General features: G+C 39.5%; 1 protein-coding gene across 1 annotated transcript; it reads right to left on the bottom strand.

Moving 5' to 3' along the window:
* Positions 1-699: 699 nt before the first annotated feature.
* fstl3 (follistatin like 3) lies at positions 700-27,139 on the bottom strand. The gene is given in 5 exon segments (NM_001015870.1): positions 700-1,750; positions 2,242-2,469; positions 5,530-5,745; positions 5,922-6,107; positions 26,649-27,139. Coding segments are annotated over 5 exon segments (768 nt in total). The 5' UTR covers positions 26,734-27,139; the 3' UTR covers positions 700-1,697.
* Positions 27,140-27,383: the final 244 nt, after the last annotated feature.

Genomic DNA, 27,383 nt, shown 5'->3' with positions numbered 1-27,383 from the left:
AAAGTTCAGTTTTACAATCTACTTAGATTACTACTGCCTACAACAGTGAGTGTTTTTCAGTTAGAGAACTATTTTAAAGGGGTCGTTTGCAATTGGTCTTCATTTTTTATTTGTAGTTTTTTAGTTACTTAATTTTCAGTTCAGGAGCTATCCAGTTTGGAGTTTACGCAGTTATTTGGATGCTAGGGTCCAAGTTGCCTTAGCAACCAGGCAGTGGTTTGGATGAGGGACCGTTATTTGAATAGGAGAGGGCCTGAACAGAAAAGAAAGTTACAAAGAGTAACAACAACAATAAAACTGTACCCTCACATAGCAATAGTTTTTTGGCTGCTGAGGTCAGTGACCCCAATTTAAAGACTGCAAAGAGTTGGAAACAGTAGGTAAATAATTAAAAAACTATAATAAATAAGTAACGGAGACCAATTAAAAAGTTGCATAGAATAGGTAATTTTATAACATACTAAAAGTTAGCTTAAAGGTGAACCACTCCTTAAACGTGGCTATTTTCACTAGTCAGTAAGTCCCAAATCACTAGTCATAAATTCCAAGTTTCACCACTGGAGGGCAAATAAGACTAGTATCTTTCCCATGCATTTTACAAAAGCACATATATAATAGAGAGAATGTATACAAGTGGACAATGTAGCAGCGCAAAGCTGTTTGTTTTTACTGATTTCATTAATAAAAAAGTATCAAACATAATTTTAAGTATTTTATTTCCATGAATAGAAAATAGAGACACAAAGATAAAAAACAGCAAAAAAAAAACCACCGGGGTATCAGGACTATACTAAAACAAGGCAAAGTACACCCAAGATATGAACATAAGAACAAAGTTAACCAGTGATTAGAAGCTCCCTGGGGCTTCTAGTATTGTAACCAGCTATATTGCATGGTTGGTGTTTTATAATGATTTATCAGCTTATGCACAAAGGAAAAACTGACTGAGCAGCAAACTTGGGACTGAACAGGGAAAGGGATAAATATCACCATGCAAGGGAGGGAAAAACTGCGTATGTATAGTTTTTCTTCCACTCACTATGTCAGACTCCCTTTCCCATATTTCTATTGTCTCTGTTTCGTAATGACAATCGGGAGGAGGAAAGTCTTCAAGGTACCACATATATGCCTGGTACTTATGTACTCTGCTGATAATATAAGTTAAAATTGTGATCTAGATGCAGTGCTAATTTCTTGTGACATTATCTACATTTCTACATGTTCTTTAGGGCACTGATGATCCCTGAAACTACTGTCTGCACATGAAAACAGCAGTCCTATATAGGGTTACAATATTAGTATAATTTTCAGTCTATTAAAAAAGCTATGCTTAATAAACACATATAGAATAGGAAAGGAATGGGCGAGCTTTTGCTTCTTGGAGTGTTGTCTCACCTCTTGCAAACGTTCAGCATATTCATTTCAACGACCATAACAAAAGAGGGCAAAGTCTTCAGGAGGCAAATTCATTAGAAAAAATAGCACTGGTTTTACCATGTCTTGCACCAAGTGTATTTGTTGGGTTTTCTTTTTTCTCACCTTTATAGTCACAAGAGTTTTGCATTGAGCCCCTGTGCTCATGGGATAAGGAGCCTGTCTGATATATATATAAATAGCACATCCAGTTAATAAATATGCCTCACTGTATGTACAATATACATATGGAATGCCTATGTGCCAGGCGTTTCATGGTGATGTCAGATGTAATTCTTCACGCTGTCATCCAGATCCATGGAAAACTCAGGAATATCTGTAAATAGGATACAATGTGACAGATATAGTTTGATGTGGAAAGCTTATCTCTATAGGAAAAACTGAAGTTGAAAGAACTGAATCTGAAGTTTTCATGTGATAAACCATAAAATTACATTTTCTTACTGATTTAAAACTTGCCCTTTATTAAAAACATTTGAGAAGTATGTAGGTATTATGTAAATTAATTGAATATCAACTACAATGTAATTTTACCACATGTTCAGTTTAACATCATACAGTTTGAAATTGACCTGCAGCAGTTATACTTATTGCTAGCATGGCGTAGAATACTTGAGGGAATTATTTGTATGAACAGATTCATAGAGACTAAAGAAGAAGTTGTAGCATATTAACCATGGGTGTCCTTATTTACAAATTATACTTATATACAGAGTTTTTTTTCTATGACAAACTATAGGTCTGCAAACTAAGGAACATATGGCAAACATTATAAGGAGAAGTGAGTAGGGCAGGAGTGTTGTGTACCTGCACAACTGCCTGTGTGACGAACCCCAATAGACCTTCCCAGATAGCAGGTGGCTCTGCGAAGATGGCATGCAGAAGGATAAGTGACATTATTGTTCCCACACAGCATGTTTCCAAAAGCAAGTGGCTGTGGACAAGGCGTTGAGCGGCAAACAACACAATGGGCGCTCCCTGTTTGATCCACCACACAGGAATGAGTCCCTGGGCAAACCACATTAGAGCAAGATTCTAGAAGAGCAGGGAAAAAATAGGGGTGTAATTATTGTGCTGAATGTATAAATCCATTGGGTTGTCTTTGTAAAGTTACATTTTTAACATCCAACAGAAAACAATTGTCCCTAGAGGGGAGATTAATTCTTTCATTCAGTACTTTAAATATAGTTTTAACGTGTAATGTAGATGGGCAAGCATATTTTTTATCTTTTTAAACAAGTAAATATTTTTAGTCCATATCTTACCAGGGCTGTTAAAAAATAAAAAATTCTGGTACATGCAGTAAGGCTAAACCACCAACCTGGAATAAATACAACCTGTTAATCAACAGAAGGCATCAGACTGCTTCTTGGATATCTCTGACAAAAACAGCAAAATAAAGTTGTTTCATAAATTAATAATATGTAGTTTGCCTTTTTTCCAAAGATGTTTTCTAAACAAATGGCTGCCACTGAAGATGGGGAACCAAGGCAAATGTTTTCTCTGTCCTGCAGGTGCAGAAACAAAACCTTACAGTGCTATGACCATCTGTATAGAACTGTGTCCAGTCCTCTTTCCATACTGCACTGTGCATCTCCTTGCTGAGGCTATATAGAATAAGCCCCAAACCTCTTCCCCCAGCTGAGATTGAATGCAGTCAGTGTGTTTCTTTAAGCTGAGGGAACTGGGAAGATTCGAGACATGTGTTTGAACGGACGGACTGTTCCTTCTCCTGCTGCCAAGTGTTTACACCGATTTCTGCTGCTTATCTTAAGAATACAAAATGTGTTTCTTTCTTTTCACTTTCCAAGAAAAAGGAGAAAACTCAAAAATAACAAACTTGGAGGAAAGCACACATCCCCTGCCATTGTCACTTTGCTAGGGAAACAGATCCTTGCATAATATTAAATCCCATTGCATGTTGTTAGATAACTCATAATAGTTTATCTTTCTCTCTCCTATTAGTTCCATTTGCTTTATGTACCATTTTTCTCTATGTTACCTTTGCATTATAGTTCATAACTATTATTTGCATTATATCAGTCTTAATTAAAAAGCATAAAGAATCTTCAGCACTTTCTTCAACCATACATCCAAAAAGCTAAATTTTTCTCTCCTCTACCAATGCCTTATGGGGCTTGCCATAGAAAGGCCTAAAATCGAAGATCTATAAACTCTTAAATGATCCACCAGCAAACACTCTGGCAAAACATACATGGCCAAATGGGATGCAATCACAACTTACTGAAGAAGACTGGACCTCAATTTGGGCCAACACTAAAAAAAACAGTCACCAGCATCAAGCATAAGGAAAATATCTATAAAGTACACGTTTTGGTACCACACAACCAACAAACTACATACATTATTTCCAGACCACCCTAAAACTTGCTGGAGAGAATGTGGAGAAGTGGGATCTCTCCTTCATATTTCCTGGACTTGCCCTAAGATACAGCACTTCTGGAATGAGATAGCGCAACTACTAACTACATTAACAACCCTTCCCTTACCTAAAAGTCCACTCACTTTCTGCTGTGCAGGCAGTTTCCTGAGCTTCCCAAACAGTTTCAGATCTTAGGAAATCATGTCCTTACTGCAGCCGGACTGGCTCTAGCTACCAAATGGAAATCCATAATCCACCTACCTGAAGTCCTAAATAAGTTTAATAGTGACAGGGTGACCCTAAAGCACTGTGGAAAAGTTTTAGAGCTATATAAAAAAATAACAGAAATAATTTTTTTTAATTGTTTGTACTTCCATTCTGCAAATCATGCTCTGCATTCTGTTATTCTCTAACAGTTGGTGTGAATCTAAACCAGTTATTTTATGCTAATGCAAGTAGAGTGTTGGAACCATTCTGGCCACGCCCTAATGGCATAACTTTGTATTATTACAGCATTCTGCATGCATTATATTTTTAAATGTTTTTATTCTTCTCTGTGTTTATTAGTGACTCTCACGCATGTTTTTGGATCATCTTGGGTTAGTATGCTAATTTGTTTACTTAGAGAGCACACCAAATGAAGTAGAACTTTACTACAGCATTAAGACAAACTGAAGCAGACGGAAGGAGGCACTTGCCAAATCTATTTGAAGGGTAATAAGTAACAGAGAAGAAAAACAGATCTTTGAATTTAAATCAAAAAAGGTAGTTGTTAGCAAGAAGAAAGCTGACAGTTTATTTTCGAAAGTATCATTAAGTATCATTAAACCCATTTTCACATTTACATTTTGAAAAAACCTTTTCTTTTATATCAGTAATGAAAGCAACCTGATATGCACACAATTTTAATGTAACTTATTGAAATAAAAAAGTGCTTTGAATCGTGGTGGTTTATGTTATAGAGACCTGAAATATTTAGGGTATCGTTTGCCTATGAAATAATAGCTGAGTTATTGCCACAACATTTGCTCAAAAACTGCTGTTAGCATTAATCTGTTACAAGCTATTAAATTGTTAATAGGACTGTTAATAGTGCCATAATCACACTTAATGGCAGTATTTTATGGCTTGATATAACTTTGACTTTATAATTCTTGCATACATGATTATGACTTCCAACTGATTTCTCTGCTTTATTTTGCCAACCTCTCCCCAATGCAGACCTTCTTTGTTTCATACAACATGGCTACTAAAAAGCAGAAGCAGTAACATGCTAGCATAATGCTTCATTCTTATCCCACCTTTTTAGACACCTTCAGTTTTATTGTGTGATGAGCATTTTACTGAACCCTCATGTTAAAGTGCGAGAAAATGTTAATAAACGAATGTTAATGAAATGTTAACATAGAGAATAAAACATCTAATTTCTAAAGATAAACTGGCTTATTACATTAAAAGAAATTATTAGAGTTGACTGTCAACTGATGGCATTTTGGTCTTAAAATAAATCAAAGGAAAAGTTAAAACATGGACAGGACAGAGAAAATCTTACTACTTTAAAATAGAATGTGACTAAAGAGAGACAGTCTTGGTTTGGTACATGTGTTCTTTTAATTAAAACATTGGAAGATGGTCATTATATAAGTAATAAACACAAGAAGACACACAAGTATGTACATAAACACATATATGCACAAAAAAGTTTCACTTACTTTTGCATTTCCCATAGTACATGACCTCCAGATCCGGGTGCCCCCGGCATTTTTTTGTAACCAGTTCACACTCATCCTGGTATGTGTGGCCATCAGAACCACAAACTGGCACATCGGCCTCCAGGCCTGAGCAATCTGGTGTACATTCACACTGTGGACGCCCGTCTTTTAGGAAACATGTCTTTCCAGGGGGGCACTGCACCCCTTCACAACTGTCTGGGTGGATATGGTAAGAAAAGAGAGTCTAAAAATCCAAATCTTAGAAATCTGGGTATAGTGAACTGTTACTTTAACTCCTGAAAAACTTCCATTCAATCAAAATATGAAAAGGGACTATGCTTCATATGGTCTGCTAACCTATGCTTTTGTTAATATACTCTAGAAAGCCTTACCTCGACAGGGCTGGCAAGAGACCAGACCCAGGAAGCCCAGAAGACTGATCTTATTCATTGGTTCAGTGTAGTTGGACCATGCTGTATCTATGTGCCCATCCTTACAGCACTCGTCCCATGTCACTGAGCTAAGCAGCATCCTACTGCACGTGGAATCTGTACCCTGGAGCAGCCAGCATGTACCACCTTAGGGTTAGAAAATTATTAGTATACTGACCAATCTCTCATATTTATGAATTGCATATACGAAACAGAATTTTGCTGTGTTGCATGCAATATTTGAAGTGCAAAAGCAGAGTGTGTACCCTGAAAGGCTATTGGTAAAGGTAGGGAACCAGTTATCTGGAATCCAGTTATCCAAAATGTTTTAAAATAGACCATTTAAAAAAGACCATCTCTCATACAGTTCATTTTAAGAAAACAATTATTTGTTTCCATTGTACTTGATGGCAACTAAGTTACTTAAATCAAAATAATCATAAAGTGTTTCTTAATTTTTAAGTGATATTTAGTAGACTTTAGTTATAGTGACCCAAATTACAGGAAGACCCTGTTTCCAGAAAACTGCAGGTCCCTTCTCTCAAGCACTCCTTTAATAGACCCCCACAATTGTGTATATAAAGATACAACAGTAATGTGAAAAAGGGAGATTTGTTAGCACAGAGCTAAAAGGCACAAACAGTGGCATATATACATATTTATATATTAAGAGGCATGTTTTGTACAAAGTGATCTAGAATCCATCCAAGTCTATCCAATCCAAGCAAAAGAATGTACTGCGCAATACTAAGGTTAAAGTAGGAGGCATGTAACTGTTCCAAGTATAGACTGCATAGTGCATGCTGGGACTTGTACTAAAACTTGTGGTACTGCCTAAAACTTCTTGATCTCTGGCAGAGGCAGTGGCAGACAGAGACCAATTTATACAGCAAGGGAAAAAACAGACAAGAATAGCTATTGCACGCTCATTGGATTTAGACAGTAAAACTGCAATAAACATTTGCAGCAATTGTGGCCCCCTTGTGTCACCTTTTCAATGATTGTTCACAATGATTGTTCCCTAAGCCAATGTTTCTACTGCCTACCTCTGACTCCTAGCTTTGCAAATAAAGATAAAGGGGAAGATTGTATTATTATAATTACAATAAACCGATAGATGATTAATTGCTATGGGTTAATAGACCCGAAACAAACTTTGTATCTATTTCAACATAAATACAATTTCCAAAAGCAGAAAGGTCACTAATGTATTCATAAATATTGATATTGGTGGACTGCAATACTGTTGGATGGTTATAAATCTATTCACAAAGTAATTATGCCTAAACCATGTAGAAAATATGCATATGGCATAACATCTGTGAAGGAGTTAGCTTGGTAGAAAAAATGCTACATAAAAGAAAAGGGAAAGAAACCCAGTATAAACCAGCATACTATACAGAGTAATACAAAATGGCCAAATCAGGGCTTTATTGCGACTGGGACATAAATACTAGTATAAATATCCCATACCATTAATATACCATGCACAAAGTTCAAAAATATTGTTACATAAAAGCATTCTATGGGGCCATTTTACTAACGTTCCTATTTAGTTTTGTCATGAATATATTTTTACTAATTACTCAAAAACACGAAAAATTCGTAATTTATTACAGTATTAGTAAATAGCACGAAAAACACTTATACAAAAATCTGCCATCTAAAAGCTGGCAAGAAGTCAATAGCAATCTTTATTTAATTTGTAATTTTCGTGTTTTTCGCGCACAAAACACTTGTATTCTTATTCAGATTTTTCTCATGGGTTTTTTAAATCATGGGTTTTATATTCGCTGTTTTAATAAATTACTAGGCATTTAAGGTTTTAGTGAAAAGAATTATTTTTTGTGGTTTCAAAAAACACTAAAATCAGAATGTTAATAAATGGGCCTCTTTATGACTATTACATTATATCTGCAGGCAGTACTGTTATAAGAAAATGGACCTTGGACATCTACACACATTCAGCATATATAATAATAATATAAAGAGGGGTAATATCTATGTATAGCTTGCCCCCCTATGTGGCATAGCTGTCAGGTTGACAGATCTGGACAACAGATCTTAATTACTGAAGGCCCTAGGGAGTATTCTTGTACAATAACCACAAAATCAGGCCAGGGTCATTAAATCTGCCCTGTTGATACCCATCACATTTTAAAGATTCTTTACTGGTCAGTCCCACTAGTTGGACCCACACATGAAGCAGTATCAGGTCTAATCATGACAAAATTTGGGCAATCCAAATCCTAATTAAAATATGCAAAGAAGCATAATTTAGGGGGGGGGGTAAGCCAAGATATCGTTGTATACCCGATGAAAGGTAATCAAAATGAGATCAGTATATAGAAAAGATAAAATTATAATTTTATAAATTACAATTTTTTATTATTTGTGATTTTTCAGTTTTTTAGCTTTTTGTTCAGCAGCTCTCCAGTTTGGAATTTCAGCAGCTATCTTATTGTTAAGGTCTTGTTTACCTTAGCAACCAGGCAGGGGTTTGAATGGAATACAAATAGGGGGCTAAATAGAAAGATAAGGAAAAGTAACAATAATAATACAATTGTAAGCTCAAAGAGCAATAGGTTTTTTTTAGCTGTTAGGGTCAGTGACCCCTATTTGAAAGCGGAAATGATGTAGAAGAGAAAGGTAAATCATTCAAAAACAATAGAAATAAATAATAAAGAACAATTGAATGGCTGCCAGGAATGGGACCTTGTACAACATATTCAAAACAACTTAAAGGTAAACTACCCCTTTAATATTAAGACTGTTAATTTTGAAATAGAATTTCTGGAAAAGATCTGTCATTCGATGGGCCATGCACTTTAAGACAACAGGACAGTTACTGTCATATAAACAAAGGGTACAACCAAAACCTGTCTGAACAAAGAAGCAACTCACATCTTTGGTATGGTAGTACCTGTCTAGATTATTTACTAACACACACTCACAGATTATTATAAGAATTTATGTAGCTAACAGCAGTATGTGTGTTTATATGTCATTTCACATGTTCTGGATTCCAGACTATATTTACAATAACACTTTTGTTCAGACTCCCTTATCCCACCTTAAGAAAAAATTACAGATATTAAAACAGTATTATATCCACCATCCAACTACAGTTCCAGTTATAGCCAAGAAAAAAATGTGTGCTGACAGCAAGACTTATCTGCATTAGCTTCCAAATAGTTCCAAATCTGTGCGCAATTCAAACATCCATGTCCTGCCCAAAATTTAAATACCCATGTCCTACTTACAATTCAAACATTCATGTCCTAGCCCATATTGTCACATGTTTTACAAGCTTATGTCTAGTGGTACACACAAAATCTGTGCCAACTTTCAGCAAGTACAATTATGTTGTAATTTAATGAAAAGCTACTTCATTCTGGGTAGTAAAGATATCATAATATGATGATTTTTGTCATTTTTTTTTTTTTTTAAATAGTGCACACAAACTTAGTTTTTAGTTATGTTCCAATAAAGATTGTCGTTTTAATCTGATGCTGGTTGCTGGTGGTCTGGTTGAGTGCATCTACTTTCAGAAATGCTGGATTTCTTCCCAAGCTATCGGCTCAGGACTGCAGAATCTGGAGACTGTTTGGTGAGTCCTTTTGTTTAATGACAGATAAAGAGAATTGACTGAGTTAATATATCCAGGAGCAATAACCCAACAAAACAATGTATCACCCAGGGCTGGCCTTAGGCCAATTGGACCTATTGGGCCCAATAGGGCCCTGCATGCATGGTGGCCCACAAAAGCAGGAATAAGCACATAAAGCTGTCCAGCCCACCCCCATCAACAATTGCCTGATAAAGTGGCCTAAAGTGGGCACTGCATTCATATGCAATGCCAGGGTATGCACTGTTTAGAGTGTGTTTGAGGGGCCAGTAATCACACTGTATATAGTATGCTTGGTGTGTCAGCGCCCAGTTCTTGGGGGCCACATTGTGCCATGAAAGAGAAAGAGAGGTGATAAGGCAGGGTTACATAATCAGTTACAAGGAGAGAGTGAGAGGCAGGGACTATTTGCCCACCCAGCCCTGGAATTCTGCACCAGATGGCAACATCTTGTGTGGGGGGCCCCTGCTGATTATAAGACCAGCCCTGCCCCCACTCCATTTACGGCACAATACAGTGCCAACTCACACACAAACACACCAGCCAACTCATACTAAGGGGCCCATTTGCTAAAGTGGGTTTTTCTTTTTCACAAAGAAAAATTGTAGTATTTTCCCTAGACTTTTAGCAAGCCATTGTAGTCTTTCCTTGTTATTAAAATCTCTGAAAAATGTTTAAAAAAAATCCTGTGATCTCAGGGCACTGATTACTGCCCTACTGTGCGCCATAGGGTAGGTGTTAAAAATAGGGCACACTGAGCCATCAGTGCACCTCATTTGCCCATCTAAATTTTTAGAAAGTTGGGTGGAGGGGAAGCCTACATGCCTCCTTCATCCCTCCTCTCAGAAATACAGCACTGCTGGACAGTGGCAGTCATGCTTTTTAGTAGTGAAAATTCATGCTTTAATGAATGGGCCCCTTAATGTCATGAGAAGGGGCTCTTTTCCAAAAGTGCTGAAGTCCTACATTAACATTCAGCCCTCACTTTAGAATACTTAAGGGCAATGAACCTTTGAACTAAATTATTTCCCTAAGTAATATCACAATCATCAGGAATGTGTATTAAAGGAGAAGGAAAGGCCAAAATGTTAGGCACTCCCAAGTGACTTTAATCGCTTACCTTTTACCCCGGGCTGGTGCCCCTGTTGGGAGAAAACCGCACCAGCCCGGGGTACCTGTAGCAAGCACTTCCTTCTTCCGTGTTTCTTCTGCAGGCAAAATCCCTGAGCCGGCGCATGTGCAGTAGAGTGAAAAGCCGACTTCTTTGTTAAAGTTCAGCTTTTCACTCTACTGCGCATGCGCAAGCATGAAGCAGGAAGAGGAAGCACTCTTGCAGGTACCCCGGGCCGGTGCTGTTTTCTCCTAACAGGGGCACTAGCCTGGGGTAAAAGGTAAGTGGTTAAAGTCACTAGGGGGTGCCTAACATTTTGGCACCCCCAAGTGACTTAGCCTTTCCTTCTCCTTTAAAGGAGAATGCAAGTCAAAATTTAAAAAGCATACTGCCCAATAGTCCTCCTATTGTTTAGTAAAAACGCCACACTTTTGGCTCATCTAATCAAATATTTACTCAGTCACACTTACTTCCCATTTTCTATCTGTTTTCTAGAACAGGCAGCCATCTTTAAAAAGGTATTCTCCCTTTCTTTCCCTCCTTGCTTCATACTGTCATGTGTTTCATTCCCCCCCCCCCCCCCGGCAGATTCGTTTCTGATTGGCTGGTGGGCATGTGTAGCTCAGAACAGGAGACAGGATCAAGTTACACACATGTGCATTGCTACTGAACGCTGCCGGCAGCCTACGGGAAGGGGAGAGAGATTTCAGTGATGTCACTGTAGTCTTCACACTGCTGTAGGCTGCCAGCACCATATCTCAGAGAAGCAAGCAGGGATCTGGGAATTTATATATGCAATAAATACTTAAAAAGAATGCCTTTAGACTTACTTTTAATTTATATTAACCTTTCCTTGTCCTTTAATTGACTTTTTATTGGCAGAAATAAGACACTGATTTTTTTCTGTGATAGTGTAGGCATTAAGAATAGGGCACTGTGCACCTCATTTGCCCATCAAAATTATGAGAAAGTTAGGTGGAGGGGGAGCCTACATGCCTCATTCATCCCTCCTCTCAGGAATACAGCAGTGCTGTATGTATGGGAAGAATTTCAGGTCTTTGAATGCAAAGACCAGCAGTATGGTGCAAAGTACTGGGCAGGATAAAACATACTCAGGACACATTCAGCTAAAGATGTCTTTATATACCATACTACAAAGCTTTCCTAAACTTGATTTCTGAAAATTGCGTAAAAATGTTGCAATTTACTGCCAGTGATAAGAAATGTATTTTTCCTGTGACAGTTGCTTTCAGCTTTCATAGACAGCACAATTCCACTAACTGTATATAGTATGCTTGGTGTGTCCAGTACTTGGGGGTCACATTGTGCCACGAAATGTTAGGGGCCATTGGAACAAGAGAAAGAGAAGTGATAAGGAAGGGTTACATGGAGAGAGCGAAAGGCAGGGACTATTTGCCCACCCGGCCCTGGAATCCTTGTGTACGGGGCCCTGACAAAATGGTCCCAGTTGGGCCCCGCCATTTATAAGACTGGCCCTACTATCACTGCTATGTGTAGAAATTAAAACCAAGTTTAATAAATAGTAAAAATCACACTCACAAACATATCAGTCCATACCAAATCAGCCTCATACAATATATCAGGTAACCGTGCTCAAGTCTCTCCAGTTTGCACACCAAAGTTCCAGTCAATTGGTAAAAAATGGAGACAAGTGGTTTCTCTGTATCTATCTTTCAGCTGCATCCAGTCACTACTTATAAATTGTACAGTGACTTAGTTGCATACTTAAATGGGTTTATTAGATATCTTTAAAATCTTCTTAATATTAAAATATATCTTAAAATATAAGTATTTTTAACCTTTAAGGAATATAAACAACAAGGTATATGTAATAGATCAGCAGTACAGTCACTGCATATAGTTTGAGAAGCAATAAGGAGTGGGACCTATCAGATATGGGAACAGCTGGATGATAAGGAAAAGTGGGTGAGTCTTCCATCTTGACCCATGTTTTTCGTTTCTAGTTACACCCGTCTGGCAAGAATCACAAATTTGACTTGAATTTATAGCTGTTGACAACAGAAATAACACGCAGCTGCTTACGGCTGACTCATTTGGCCCTGGTACCTTGGACTTTATGAGTGAGCCCTCAATGCCAGACCCTCTGTTAGCACATGTGGATCTGTCAGATACTGATTCATCCTTAATAATATGTTAAGAACACAAATAAAGTACAATTTTTCATATGAAGTCAGAAAGACTACTCATCCCTGATGCCAGCAACTTATCCACCCCTACTGGGGGGCTGGGCTCCCAAAAATCGCACAGACTTGTCTATATTCCAGATCCATTGTTAAGTAACCAGTCAAAATAAATCGATATACAACCACTGGTATTCCTAACTCACTCAAAAATACCTTTTGGCCCTGTGGCATCCAACCTTGAACTTAAGAAAGGTGATTAAACCACAGAAAAGCTAGGAAAGAATGGGTGAGCACTGATAATGCAATCCCCTAAACCAGTGCTGTCCAACTTCTGTTGTACCGAGGGCCGGAATTTTTCCAACATACGTGGTGGAGGGCCGATAATGGAAGCCAGTTTTGACCACTCCCCTTTTTGAAACCGCACCCACTTGAAACCACACCCATGTTATCACATGACCATGCCCATATTATTGGTTGTAGTACAGCAAAAACCTGCTATACTCTGCCTGTCTGTGTGCCATACTCTGCCTGCCCTACCCTGCCTTTGTGTGTGCCATACTCTGCCTTCCCTACCCTGCCTGTGTGTGCCATACTCTGCCTGCCCTACCTTGCCTGCGTGCCATACTTTCACTGTGTGTGCCATTCTTGGCTGGTTTGTGCCATACTTGGCCTGTGTGTGCCATACTCTGCCTGCCCTACCCCGCCTGTGTGTGCCATACTCTGCCTTCCCTACCCTGCCTGTGTGTGCCATACTCTGCCTGCCCTACCCTGCCTGTGTGTGCCATACTCTGCCTTCCTTACCCTGCCTGTTTGTGCCATACTCTGCTTGCCGTATGCTGCCTGTGTGTATGGCACACACAGGCAGCCTACAGTGACACAATGCTGGCACTGCTCCTACAGTCTGCACAATAACTATATATTTAAAAACGTTTTAATTGCAGTACCACCTCAGTATATGTAGTATATTGTAGTATGCAGGGATTATTTGTGGGTTTCTACTGCTCCTGAGGTGGGAACAGGGGAACAATGGGGGTGATCACAGCCTGAGCCTGAGGTGTGAACACTGCAGGGGGTGAACAATGCAGAGATTAAAAGGTGTGAACAACACAGGGGATTACATTTTTAAACAATACAGCCTGATTACAGCCTAAATCTGAGGTGAGAACCATGCAGGGGGGGCAGTTAATCACAGTACTGATACCATTTAAAGCTTACACAAGAGTAAGCCATCAAAGCAGCCAGACAGTTGGGGGGCCACACAGAGGGGGGTCGCGGGCCGCATGCGGCCCGCGGGCCGCCAGTTGGACAGCACTGCCCTAAACAAAATGAGCGTCAGTGGTCTTTAGCTGTACTGCCGAAGATCAAACAAACCATAGCAGAAGGGGTTTAAACATAAAGCACAACGTTTTGCATACCAGCTTTATTATAGAGATACTAAACAATGTCACAAAGTGCTGGAGTTTTGCTTTCTTTAGCAATTTGGCTTATCTAGAAAAGTCCTCAGTTAGTACTGGGCTATTGGCTTTGTATGTAGCCTTCAGCAAGACTTATATAGCAAGAGAGTCGATCTAATAAGCATTAAGAAAACCAAACAATGCCACCTCTCTTTCAGATGGTCCTGTAGGGGACCCATGGGGCTAACTCCCTCTACTAGCTTAAGAAGCTGTTAGTTCAGGTTAGCTAACCTATCCCCTTAGGAAAGGATGTGTTCTCTTTTGCCCAGTGGTAAAGTGAGTTGTAAAGAAGCCTGGAGCATAACGTCCTAGTAAAAAGCCTTATTGCCCTAAGGGAAATGCAACCCCTTAAAGAAGTTGGGGAAAAGGACAAGGTGTAGACAAGACTAGTAACAACACCGTCTTGTGTGAGTGGTAAAATACAGGTTAGCACTTATTGTTCCACTAAAGAGGTGTAGTGTATATACAAATGGTATTTATTTAGACTTTTTGAAGTAACATATTACAGTCATAGGTATATTAGGGGTTTCTATTTTGTGTGGGGCTCTTCAACAAATTTTGGTTCGGAAGCCGGAGTTCCCCTTTAAGTTGGTATGGTTTCTGTGAATACTGTATGCAATACTTTAGGCAGCCTAAGATACCTGAGGTTGGTGTGTGAGTAAACTCTTATAAACTCCAGTGTGTGTTGTGCCACTGTATAAGAATTATTATATATACTCAGGAAGTATTCAAGATCTTGTTTAATAAATCGTGTTTCTGGTCCAATAACCCTTCGTTCTTTTAAACTGTGTATTTGAGAGTTTTAGTTCACCTTCCTACACATATTCTGAGGGTTCATTAGGCCTAGTTTATACTGTTCAGTGAAATGTGTATATTTGCCATGGATGCCTTAGTTAATCTGATGTAGTACAGGTATTGGATCCCTGAAAACCCATTATCCAGACAGCTCCAAATTACTGAAGGCCATCTCACATAGGGTCAATTTTGAGCAAATAATTAAGATTTTTTAAAATAATATCCTTTTATCTGTAATAAAACAGAACCATTTACCTGATGGTAACTAAACTGCTTGAATCCATATTGGTGGCAAAACAATCCTCTTTATTTAATGCTTTAATGGTTCTTGGTATACATAAGGTCTGGTGATCCAAATCCTTTATATATATTTATAAAGTCAGTCTTGCCTATGTACAGCTGTTAAAACATTATAAAAGAATACTATCCAGCTCACAAAATGGCATCTCTCACTATTCACCACAATTCAAACCTCAATCCTGGCAAGCAAACCTGACTCACTATGGGTTATTACCTAAACTCAGGGACACAAGTGTAGAAGTGCTTAGGGTCACAAGATATACACCCCTTAGTGCTAATTTACAGAGCACTTGCACCTCTGGTTTGCCCTAAGCACCAGATCAAAAATCACCTAAGGGCAGATGGTAAGGAAAGAGCCTCAATGCAGACTGCACCTCCTGCCACTATGTACTTTGTGTGTCTTAATGACGTGCAAGGTAGGGGGCAGGAAGGCGGAAAACCTGCCTTCCCCAATCTTTACTAACACAGCCCTGACCAGCCCAGTTAGCGCTGTCATAGTGTGAGTCGCTGGTCTTTTTGGGGCACAGAAGTCTGCAGCTACTTACACAATGCACACTGCAGCAAAAAATGGATCCTAGTTCCAGTTACCTTCTCTCACACTACATAATATTTGAAATCTTTAGAAAGTGCTGTATATAGCCTTTGATCTATTTTTTTCTACTAAAGCTGATCGTACATGCTACAATTTTGTATGATTTTTGGAACATGCATGGGCTCTGAATAATCATCCCGACAATTTTCGGGCCAAGGCAAGTGGTCATTTAGTCAATCAGACAAGTTAGAAAATTCTGTCTGATAACCATAATACCTTTGAATGTATTGTGTATCTGACCATATTAATGGGTGACCTATGACATATAAACAAAATGCACACACCTACAGAGGAACTTTATGTAAGTTTGTCAGTTTCATGCTTTAAAAGCCATTGCATACTCCAACAAGAATGCTTTCTTTTCTTCTTCTTTTCCTGATGTGCTGTTGCCAATACTATTGCAAGTGCTGCTCTGCATTTATCATTCATATATACTGGACTTCTTTAAAACAGAAAACAAAATCTGTTTTTCAAAATAGAAACTGATGAAGCTTTGTGCACACAATCAATTGTAGCACATTTGTTTGTTTGTTCATATAAACATGCACTATACATTTAAGCAAGACCATCATTCTCAGGACGAAAGTTTAATTCAGGAGTTTAAGTCTACAATTTAAAACTAAATGTTAGTTTTAGATCTTTGCATTAAAAGTACAATCAATATCTGAATGTTTGTTGTACAACATTAAAATCTGAACGTATATGACCAGCTTTAGTCTCTACTTGACTAACTTCAGTTTGGTTTTTACCCACTTTATTTAACTGAAACTGCACTAAACAAATCATTAGCTTCTTTAGCTTCCATGTTAATGATAATGACATTCTTTCTTTTCAAAACTAGACTGAGGCAAAAAGAAAGACTGATCTTATTTCCTCCCACATACAAACACATAACCTACCCCTACCTTGTATACAACACTATCTTTCATGCCAGTACACAGGTTCCCTGACTTGAAGTTATATTTGATTCTGAAATATCCATCATTTCTCACAACGAATACAAAACTTACAATGTACGTTACATTTAAAACCTTATCTCCAGGTACTTTCCAATTCAACTACTTAGTTCCTCCAGTGACTTTAGATTTCCTTCTTCCTAGCAATCTCCTCATTTGCAAACTTGCACATTTCCATAGGTCCCTGCCTATGGAATTCATTGCCACAAATAATCCCCTTATGTGCAGAATTTCAAATGTTCCCTTAAAAAATCACCTCTTCTGCCAAGTTTACACACTAATCTTATAACTTTTAGCACCGTAGGGTTGATTCACTAAAGTGCGATAAAACAAGCACTATTTATAGCATGCGTTAAAAATGTTATCTTATTTTTCGCGTCTTAACGCACGATTCACTAAAAGGAAATTTGCGTTAATTTAGACGTGATGCTGTTTGCGTTATTTAAGTCGCAAAGACTATTTTCGTGTGGTATTTGACGCAACGCGCGCTAATTAACGCAGCACGCTACTTGTCACACGTGCGCTACTTACCGCGCGCATGCCATATTAGCCATACACACCATTACGTTCATGAAATTATTTTTTTGAAAATTACCATTTCCCTGCAAACTGGAGGCTACATCACTCTAGGGCCAACACATACTTGAATAAATCACACTGCAAAGTCCATACTGTGTTGCCAAAAGCTCATGAACTGTACTTTTCTATAATTACTGCCTGCCCCAAGTAGGTGTTAATTTTCGCATAGACTAATGCGATATTTAGCGCGTCCAAGTGTTTGTGAATCATGCGTTAGTATTATTTCTGCACGAAAATTAACGCAATGCGCTAAAATTAACGCATTCGGTTGCGCGCTATTTAACACACGTGATATGCAACTTAACGCATGCGAAAATACTTTAGCGAATCGCGCGTTTTTTATGTCAATTTTAATGCAAAAAAGCATGCGATAAGCGTTATCGCACGTTAGTGAATCAACCCTCTTGGGCCTGATTCACTAAAGGGCGATAAAACGTGCACTATTTTTATTGTGCACTAAAATTTTTACCGCGGCTTAATTTTGGCGATTTTTCGCACGATTCACTATAAGCATACTCGCGCTTTTTTACGCGCGATATTGCATGCGTTATTTAACTCGCGAAAGGCTATTTTAATGCGGTATTTGCCGGTACATGCGCTAATACGCGAATAATCGCCGCATATGAATGATAGCATATAAATGGTATCATATAAATAGTAGATGCTTATAAATAGTAGCCACTAGTGATGAGCAAATGTGTTCTGGTTATCTTTAGTGAAAAATTAGCAAATCTTTCGAAAGATCCACGAAACGGCAAAAATGTTGTGCGGGCAAAAAAATTGTAGCTGTGACTATTATTTTTTGACACTTTTTGGATGTGCGGTGAATTTTTTCATGCGTTTTGCCATTGGCAGATTGTTTTGAGAAACGCATGAAAAAATCCGCCGCGAAAAAAATTCAACACACGTCCAAAAATTCGCTGCGAATCCATGCCTGGCGAAACATTTCATCACTTGTAGCCAAATATAAATAGTCGCGCAAATGAACGCACGCCATGTTAGCCATACACGCCAATACTTGCAGAAAATTACTGTATTAAAAATGAACATTTCGCTGCAAACTGGCGGCTGCGTCACTCTAGGGGAAACACAGACTTGAATAAATAACACTGTAAGTCCATATTTTATTGCAAAAAATCATTTACTGTACTTTTGTATAATTTTTCGCCTGCCTGTAGTAGGTGTTAATTTTCGCATAGCCGAATGCGATATTTAGCGCGCAAAAGTTATAGTGAATCATGCGATCATATTCTTTTCAGCGCGGAAATTAACGCAAAACGGTAAAACTAGTGCGAGAAATACCGCATGCGAAAATGTCGATTTTTCGCACGCGATAATACTATGGTGAATCGCGCGCAAATTATTTTGCGTTTTTTAACGCGAAAAAGCGTGCGATAATTTTTATCGCCCTTTAGTGAATCAGGCCCCTTGTGTGTTATTTATCCATGACAATATAGATTTAAGATCTTAATACCTATTGTCAGGGCTGCCATCAGTGAGGGTACAGGGGATACTGTTGTCAGTGGCCCAGTAAAATTTTGATCCAAGGGGGGGCCCAGCCAGTAGCAAAAATATATGTACAGTTTGTAATTGTGACTTACATGAAAACTCACGTAACTTACTGTCAAGCAACGATAACGCCAAGAAGCTTGACAGGTTTAAATTTAGGACAAGCTCCACTGACCACCAGTTAATTAAAAAAAAACAATAAATTGACATTAAATATGAAATACATATTATAAAGTAACATCAACTGTACTGTAAACAACTTAATTATATGAGCTGTATCCTATGTGAGACTTTCGGCAGAAGAATGACTAGGTATTAAGCCCCACGGCACCATCAGCACAACATTTTCCCTAACATATATTGCAGATGCTTATCAGTCAAACTTGTGCTGGTCCCTCTATAGTTTCTTGGCCCCCAGCAGTTGCAGGGTCTGTTTCCTCTATAGATACACCCCTGCTTTTCAGTAAAATAATGTGTAAGTCTGTATCATAGTAATTGTGGTGGAAAAAAACACACACAAAGTTCAACCTTTTGTTCTAGTAAAACCTAGCTAACTGTTGGTTGGTCTTTTGTGTAGCACGTACAAGGCGAGTGCCAAAAATTCCTTGAAATAATCTGGCACATGAACATGTTAAAATTGATCACATGCAGAAAAAATAACACCCCAATCTGTCTATAATCCCCTCTAATGCACTCTCTCCAGCTCATTAATATCCTTCTTAAACACTGACGCCCAAAACTGCACTGTACACTTAGGGGCACATTTACTAATCCACGAACGTCCGAAAAGCGTCCGAATGCGTTTTTTTCGTAATGATTGGTATTTTGCGATTTTTTAGTAAATTGTCGCGATTTTTTCGTAGCGTTACGACTTGCGCGAATTGTCGTGACTTTTTCGTAGCCATCCCGCTGAGTATGAAAGTTTCGGATTCATTCAAGCTTCAGTATCTTGACTTTCCTTGGGCCAGGTTGGAGCTGCAGAGTGCCATTGAGTCCTATGGGAGGCTTCCAAAATCATGCAAAGTCTGAAAGTTTTGCCCGCCGTTTACGAGCGCTCAATACGAAAAAGTCGCAACAATATATGAGCAAATCGTAACGGCTACGAAAAAGTCACGACAATTTACGAAAAAGTCGTAATGGCGACGAAAAAATTGCAAAAAATACGAAAAAGTCGCAAAATGTTCGTTTCCAATCCGAATTTTTCCCATTCGGATTCGTGGATTAGTAAATGTGCCCCTTAATGTTAGTGTGTTGGGGTTGATCCTTAATTGAGAAGAATCTGGGGATTTTTGTAGATAACAAGTTGTCTAATTCCAGGCAGTTTCATTCTGTGGCTACTAAAGCAAATAAAATACTGGCTTGACTGCATAAAAAAGGGTATTATTTTAAGTAATGAAAACATAATTTTGCTTCTTTATAGGTCTCTGGTAAGGCCTCACATTAAGGGGCTGATTTACTAATCCACGAATCCGAATGGGAAAAATTCGGATTGGAAACGAACATTTTGCGACTTTTTTGTATTTTTTGCGATTTTTTTAGTCGCTGTTACGACTTTTTCGTAAATTGTCGCGACTTTTTTGTAGCCGTTACGACTTGCGCGAATTGACGCAACTTTTTCGTAGCCGTTACGATTTGCTTGTATATTGTCGCGACTTTTTCGTATTGAGCGCTCGTAAACGGCAGGCAAAACTTGGCACTCTGCAGCTCCAACCTGGCCCAAGGAAAGTCACGATACTGAAGCTTGAATGAATCCGAAACTTTTGTACTCGGTGCGTCGGCTACGAAAAAGTTGCGACAATTCGCGCAAGTTGTAACGCTACAAAAAAGTTGCGACAATTTACGAAAAAGTCGTAACGGCTACGAAAAACTCACGACAATTTACGAAAAAAATCGCAAAATACCGATCATTACGAAAAAAACGCATTCGGACACTTTTCGGACATTCGTAGATTAGTAAATGAGCCCCTTAGTGTATAACTAACATTTATATTATTTCTACCAAAGTGTATAACTTTGCACTTTTCAACACTGAACCTCATTTTCCATTTTGATGCCCAGTGGCCCTACCCTGCATGGAACTTATAGTTTTGCACAATTTAGTATCATCAGCAGAAACAGTACTTTTAATGCCCTCCTCCACATTATTTATAAACAAGTTAAAAACCAAAGGACCAAGGACTCCACTAACAACACTGGTCCAATTAGAAAATGCTCCATTTACCACCAGTCTTTGTAATCTATCCTTCAGCCAATTCTCTGTCCAAGTACAAATATTACATTCCAGGCCAATATCCCTCAATTTTATTATTAACTTATATTGCGGTACTGTATCAAATTCCAAAAAATCTAATCAGATAATATCCACTGGCATCCCACAGTCAAGGTTCCTGTTCACCTCCTCATAAAAGGCAATTAAATTAGTCTGGCAAGATACCATAGTACTGTGATTTGCAATGCATCCAAGTATCCGATCCCTTATTACTCCTTCCAAAAGCTTTCCTACCACTGATGTCAGACTAACAGGCCTATAGTTTTTAGGCTGAGAACAGGATCGCTTTTTGAATGACTGCACCACATTAGCAATTCGCCAGTCTCTTGGCACTATGCCAGACCTCAATGAAACAATGGTTAGAAGCCTCTAAGGAAAGTCTGATAATTGTTCAGACACTGCAGCTTCTGTATAGAGTGCAAGCTGATGTGTGTAGGAAGAGTGGAATGTGTACGTCAAGCAAAATGTGCACTAAAGAAAGTGAAACCATTACAAACTTGCAATAAATGTATATTGCAAAGCTGCTTAGAATTTAGGTTTCTTTTATTAGGCAAAAAAATATATTTTGAGTTGCCTTGTCCTTTAACAAGAGTTGGCATACATGAGTGTATACATGATAGGTCTTTATTGGCAAGTGTATACACCAGTGGTCATTTGGAGGGGTTTTAACTTTTTTTTAACCAAATTTACTATGCAACTCTCACATCTGCTGATATCCTATCCATTAGCAGAAAAGCTGTTCAGTTCAATTGTCACACAAGAAGATTAGTAGCGGATTCATGCTACTTCATGCAACAAAATGATCCTATTTCTAACATGTTACCAGTATCAGCTACAGACCTACTTCTTGTGTTACATAAACTTAAAGGCTATGGCACACAAGGCAGACACGAGCAGACAAAACCCCTCTGTCCCCCCTGACACCACTCCAAATGTTATATAATGACAAGTGCCCTGGCAGACAGAAAAGGAGATGTGACAGACAGGCGTCTGTGCCAAAGTACTGGCTAAAGTCTGTTTTTTTCTGCCTGTCACCACTCAATACCCAGGTATTAAGATGGAGAGATGTGTTTTGACTACCACCCAGGCTGTAGATTCTGGCAAATGCCAGAGGGGCTGCTGTAAGATACCAGTCACTATTAATTTAACCTGTGGGGGGCAGGTTGGGCCTCTATATACTTGAAATGTCAGGGTCTTTTAAATCTCAGTCTCGACATGTTGCCATTGTATTGAAGAGCAGTGGTGGACAAATTGTCCCAATTGCCACAGTGCTAAAGTTTCATATTTTCCAAGATCTCTGGGTCGGTATAAATATAAAATTCCCAGGAAGGTATACACCACCATCCAAGGAAGATGGGGCCCTTTAAACGAGAAGGAAAGGTAAACACTAAGTAAGCTTTATTAGAAAGGTCTATGTAAATACACTCAGTTACGCTCAAAGAACTGCTGAAAAGTAACACCACATTTATTTCTTTTTATTTTGTGTACATGATCTTCTGTGTCAGGTTTCCTTCTCTTAGCAAATTCCTTCAGAGCATGGCAGGAGCCTGCTCAGTTTGCTCCTCTTCTTCCTCCCCTCCCTTTTCGCCTCCTCTATCCCCTTTCTGCAGTAATCTGAGCACAGAGTGCAGAAATGCAGGCAGACGTGAAGTCAGAACAAGCAAAAATGGCAGCTGCTTTTTTTTACAAACAGAAAGAACTTCTATGGCTGTTTACTCAGGTATGGTAAAGCATTCTGCAGAATAAAAAATGTGTTGTAGCCACTATTGTGGCAATAAAATGCCTCAGTAGCATTCCTTTTTCTTTAACTCAACGGCGGGCAACATTTTTGGTAGGGACAACACAAGTGTCTGAAGGGATTCTTAATGGTGGAAGAAGTGCAGGAGCAGGCTCCTTAAGTCTCAATGAGACATTCCCTCTTCCCCCAGTCTGGCTACCATGCACCAGACAAAAATATATCCCTGCCCATTATGAACAAGCAGTGTTGTATTCAATGCTACACTGTACAATGTGAGCTACCATATGCCCAGTTTGGTAATTTCAGCTCTTACTAGTACACACTACTACATACTACATAATTCTAGTACTGTACAATTTAAGTGCAACAAAACTGTCCTTATCTTAAAGGACAAGGAAAGACAAATTTAGTGGAGGTGCCAATATGTTAGGCAACCCCCATTAAATTAAATCACTTCCCCTTCAAGTTTTTTCCCCAGCCCAGTGCTGTTTTTAGCGAAAAATAAATGCACCGGTTCAGATGAAAAAAGGCAGCACAACACCACCATCTTACTTACCTTTTTCCAGGTGTACAAAAATCACTTTCAGACTCAAGCATGCTCAGGGTGATAACATTTTCTAAATTTACTCTACTATGCATGCATGAGTCTAAACAGTAGAGCAAATTTAGAAAATGTTATCACCCTGAGCAAGCTTGAGCCTGACAGTGATTGCTGGAAAATGTAAAGACAATTGTGGTCCAGCTCTCTCCTGAGTTTTTCCCCAGGCCAGAGATTTTTTTTCTTTAAAAGACCACTGGCCTGAGAAAAAGTTTTAGCAATTGAATTCACTTGGGTTTGTCATATTGCCACTCCTTAGTAAATGTCTATTTCGTGTCCTTAAAAGTTGGGTCCAATCAGTTATGCCTCTTGTTTTTTTGTAATAATTTTAAAAAGCAGAGCTGGGCTAATACTGAAGGGCATCCAAGGCAAGTCCTCACCCAAAGTCCAACCCCCTCTTCTCTCCAGCACCTGGTACCTCAGACACAACACCCACTCCACTCAACAACTCTTTCTCATCCTCTCTCTCCCACCGTTCTTCTGCTGCTGCTGACCCTCACAGCTCTACAATTGGAAAGCCAGCATAGGGAGATTTGATGGTTGGTGTTGGATTGACAGATAGCATCCTTCAAGTTGCATGTAGTTGCACAGGTGAAAATACAATGGGACTGATACAAAATCTCATGTGTGTGTGGAACTTTTGCATCCAATGTAATATGTCCATCACTAGGAAACGCTGCATGCTGCGTCTGCATTGTTCAAGAATTATGGTGTCTTAAAGACATTTCTTCTCATTGACATACATTGACTTTTGGATGTAGATGCATAAACAAAACACACTACCTGGCTATCTGATCTGACTTATATTACAGGGTGGATCAGATTTTGTAGCATCCCACAAAATCTGCATGCTGTTGTATGACAATTTTGTGGGTCAGAAAAAATCCAATCAAAATCTCCCATGTAGTAGACAATGCTGATCATTTACTGATAATTGTCTCTATGTGAGTTTTAGCAGAGGCAATTCTTAGCATTGTCTATGGCTAGGGTATTTTCAGGTGTTTAGTAGTCGTGATAAGTAGCTTCTAATAAGAAAATCTGTGCGTTTTTACCCATAGAGGTAGCAGGGGTACGTGCTTCTTCTCAGGGCGACTCCTGCCATGAGGCAAGGTGAGAAGGTATTTTAAATAGAGATATGACCCTATACTACAATAGCGCTTTCTGCACTAGCGATGTGGGACTCCCTTGACTCGCTCTGACGCCAAAATGGTGAGTGAAATCCTGACTGAAATCCGGCACTGGTTAAATGGTAAGAGGAAAGTCTGGATAAAAAAGTAAGTGAGCACTCAAAGCAGGCAAAATAAACTTTGACTGCAATAGTTGCATACGAGAAGAAAAATCACAATAGCATTACTTTTGGGAAGAAAGTGTGTGCCTGAAACCGCAGAAAAACTGTGGAGGTCATGCCTGGACACAAATGGTAGAGCGTGCAGTGCAGAGTGCAGTGCTGGCAGAGCCAAACAGACCCATGGCAATGGGGCAGGTAGTAAGGCAGGGTCCACAACCTTTCTTACTCGTGAGCCACAGTCAAATGTAAAAAGACTTGGAGAGCAACACAAGCTTCATAAAAGTTCATGGAGGTGCCAAATAAGGGCTAAGATTGGCTATTAGGCAGCCTCTATGCACACTATCAGTTTACAGGAGACTTTATTTGGTAGTAAATTTTGTTTCTATACAACCAAAACTTGCCACCAAGTCAGGAATTCAAAAATAACTACCTGGTTTGGGGCCACTGAGAGCAACATCCATGGGGTTGGTGAGCAACCTGTTGCCCCCGAGCCACTGGTTGAGGATCACTGCAGTAAGGAAATGGCTCTTTTCACAATGCCCATCTCACAAGGACCTGCGTCCAGAGGTACTCCTGACAGGGAAGGGTACAAACATGGTGACTTGTGCCTGTTTTTGCACTTTGCACACTAAGAAGGAGTGGGGGATTCATTCATGCTCACCATATACTAGGAAAGATTAAAAAAAAAGTCCCTAAGCAATAGCAAATTGGCCAGTGTGAATACAGAATTTTAAATGTGAGGTGTAGGTGTAGTCGCATGGGTTAGTATGATTTGTGCTGCTCATGGAACAATAAGGTGCAGTTATATGGTAATGCTAAAGTAAGCTGAGGTACAGAATAGCAAACATAGGCAAGTGAGTGTGCATAAATAATTAGTCAGGTATAAACATCCTCTGGGACTCTATCTGGTTCACAACTACAAGTCACACCAACCTTCAAACACAACACATATAATACTAATAATAATATTGCTAATTTATTTGGTTATAAAAAGATTGTATAGAACTATATAACTTGCTGACCCTTACAACTAAATGATGATTATAACAGCAGGGTTGACCAGAGGAGGCTGGAAATTTTAGTGCTGCTGCAGCTAAGTGTCCTTAGCACTACAAGGGTCTTAATAAAAAGTCTGTGCAAAAGAAGAGTAATGTGTGTTCAAGGACAGAGACATGAAGAAAAAGGGTAGGGCAAGTTATACAAAATCTGCAAATGGAAGTATGTTACTGAGTATGACCGTGGTAAGAAGCCACATATGAACACAGTTGGTGGCATATGTTCTTAATTTAGATTTCCTTTAAATTGTGCACAATGTAAACTGTACTGGGTGGGTTGTGAGAGCAATAAAAGGAATATCTGTGCGCAGTATGCGTGAGCAGCAATGGGAAGGCTGGTCGGTGGCTTTGTGGTCTGTGGAGCAGTGGTTTTTGCAGTTCATGTCGTGCCGTGTGGCTGGGAATTTAAGGGAGGGATCTGTATAGAGAAGCAAAGAATATATGTGTAAGGAGTTAACTGTGCTTAGTTGTGTGTAGGGGAAGGAGGGAGGGAACGTATATTTGAACTGTGCGTTTATGTACAGTGAATGGTCAGTCAGTGCCTGTAGGAATTAGTGATGGGACTGCTAGGGGAGGGGTCTGTGTGTATGTGTGAGGGGTGCAGAGGACACTTTGGATGGGGAACAGGAGTTGAAGGCGTCTGTGACTCACCAGACTGCAGTGTGTCACCTCCTGGAATTGGGTGGCCCCGGGTAACAGTGCAGAGCAGAAGAGGGAGCAGCAGGAATTGCAGCATGGCACAGGAACTTCCCTTCTCCGCTGTGTCCCAGGACCTTGCCAAAGGCTCTGTGCGTGTAAAGCCTGTCTGGGTGCTGTCTGAGTGCCTGAATGGGCCACTGCCTGTGTGGCTTCTGCCTCTTTCTAAGTGCTGTCCTCCCTGGTGGCTCAAGTCTGGCTTTATTGGGAGTGCCTGTGTGTCGGAAAGGTGTCTGTGTGCCTCAAGTCTGTATGTCTGTGCCTCTCTATGAGGGCTGTGTGTACAAAAAAAATGTATGTGTCCCTCCCCTGTTTGTCTCTCACTTCTCTCTCTGCTCCCAGTCTCTCCCTCTGTGTGCCTCACAATCTCTCCCAATCTGCCCTCAGTCTAGTGTTTAACTCTCCCCCCTGTCTGTGCCCCTATGTCTGTCCCTGTGTCTAAGTGCTGTCTGTGTCTGTCTAAGAATTGTGTGTACAAATCTCACTCTGCCCCCTCCTCTCTCCCCTACTCTTTCTTTCCCCTTCTTTGTCCCCTCCTCTCCTCTTTTTTCTCCCCTCTTTTATTCTGTCTGCATGTCAGTCTGTGCCCCCCTATATGTATCCCCCCCCCCAATTTCTGGGTTGCTTCACCTGCCTGCTTATCTGTGAATGTGTCTGCCCTGTGTCTGGCTGTGTTTAGCTAGAGGAGAT

This window comes from Xenopus tropicalis, chromosome 1 (assembly GCF_000004195.4).
Source record: "Xenopus tropicalis strain Nigerian chromosome 1, UCB_Xtro_10.0, whole genome shotgun sequence".
In the NCBI taxonomy this organism is placed as follows: Eukaryota; Metazoa; Chordata; class Amphibia; order Anura; family Pipidae; genus Xenopus; species Xenopus tropicalis.
The sequence above is the reverse complement of the archived record's forward strand: the minus strand, read 5'-3'. Positions and strand labels throughout refer to the sequence as shown.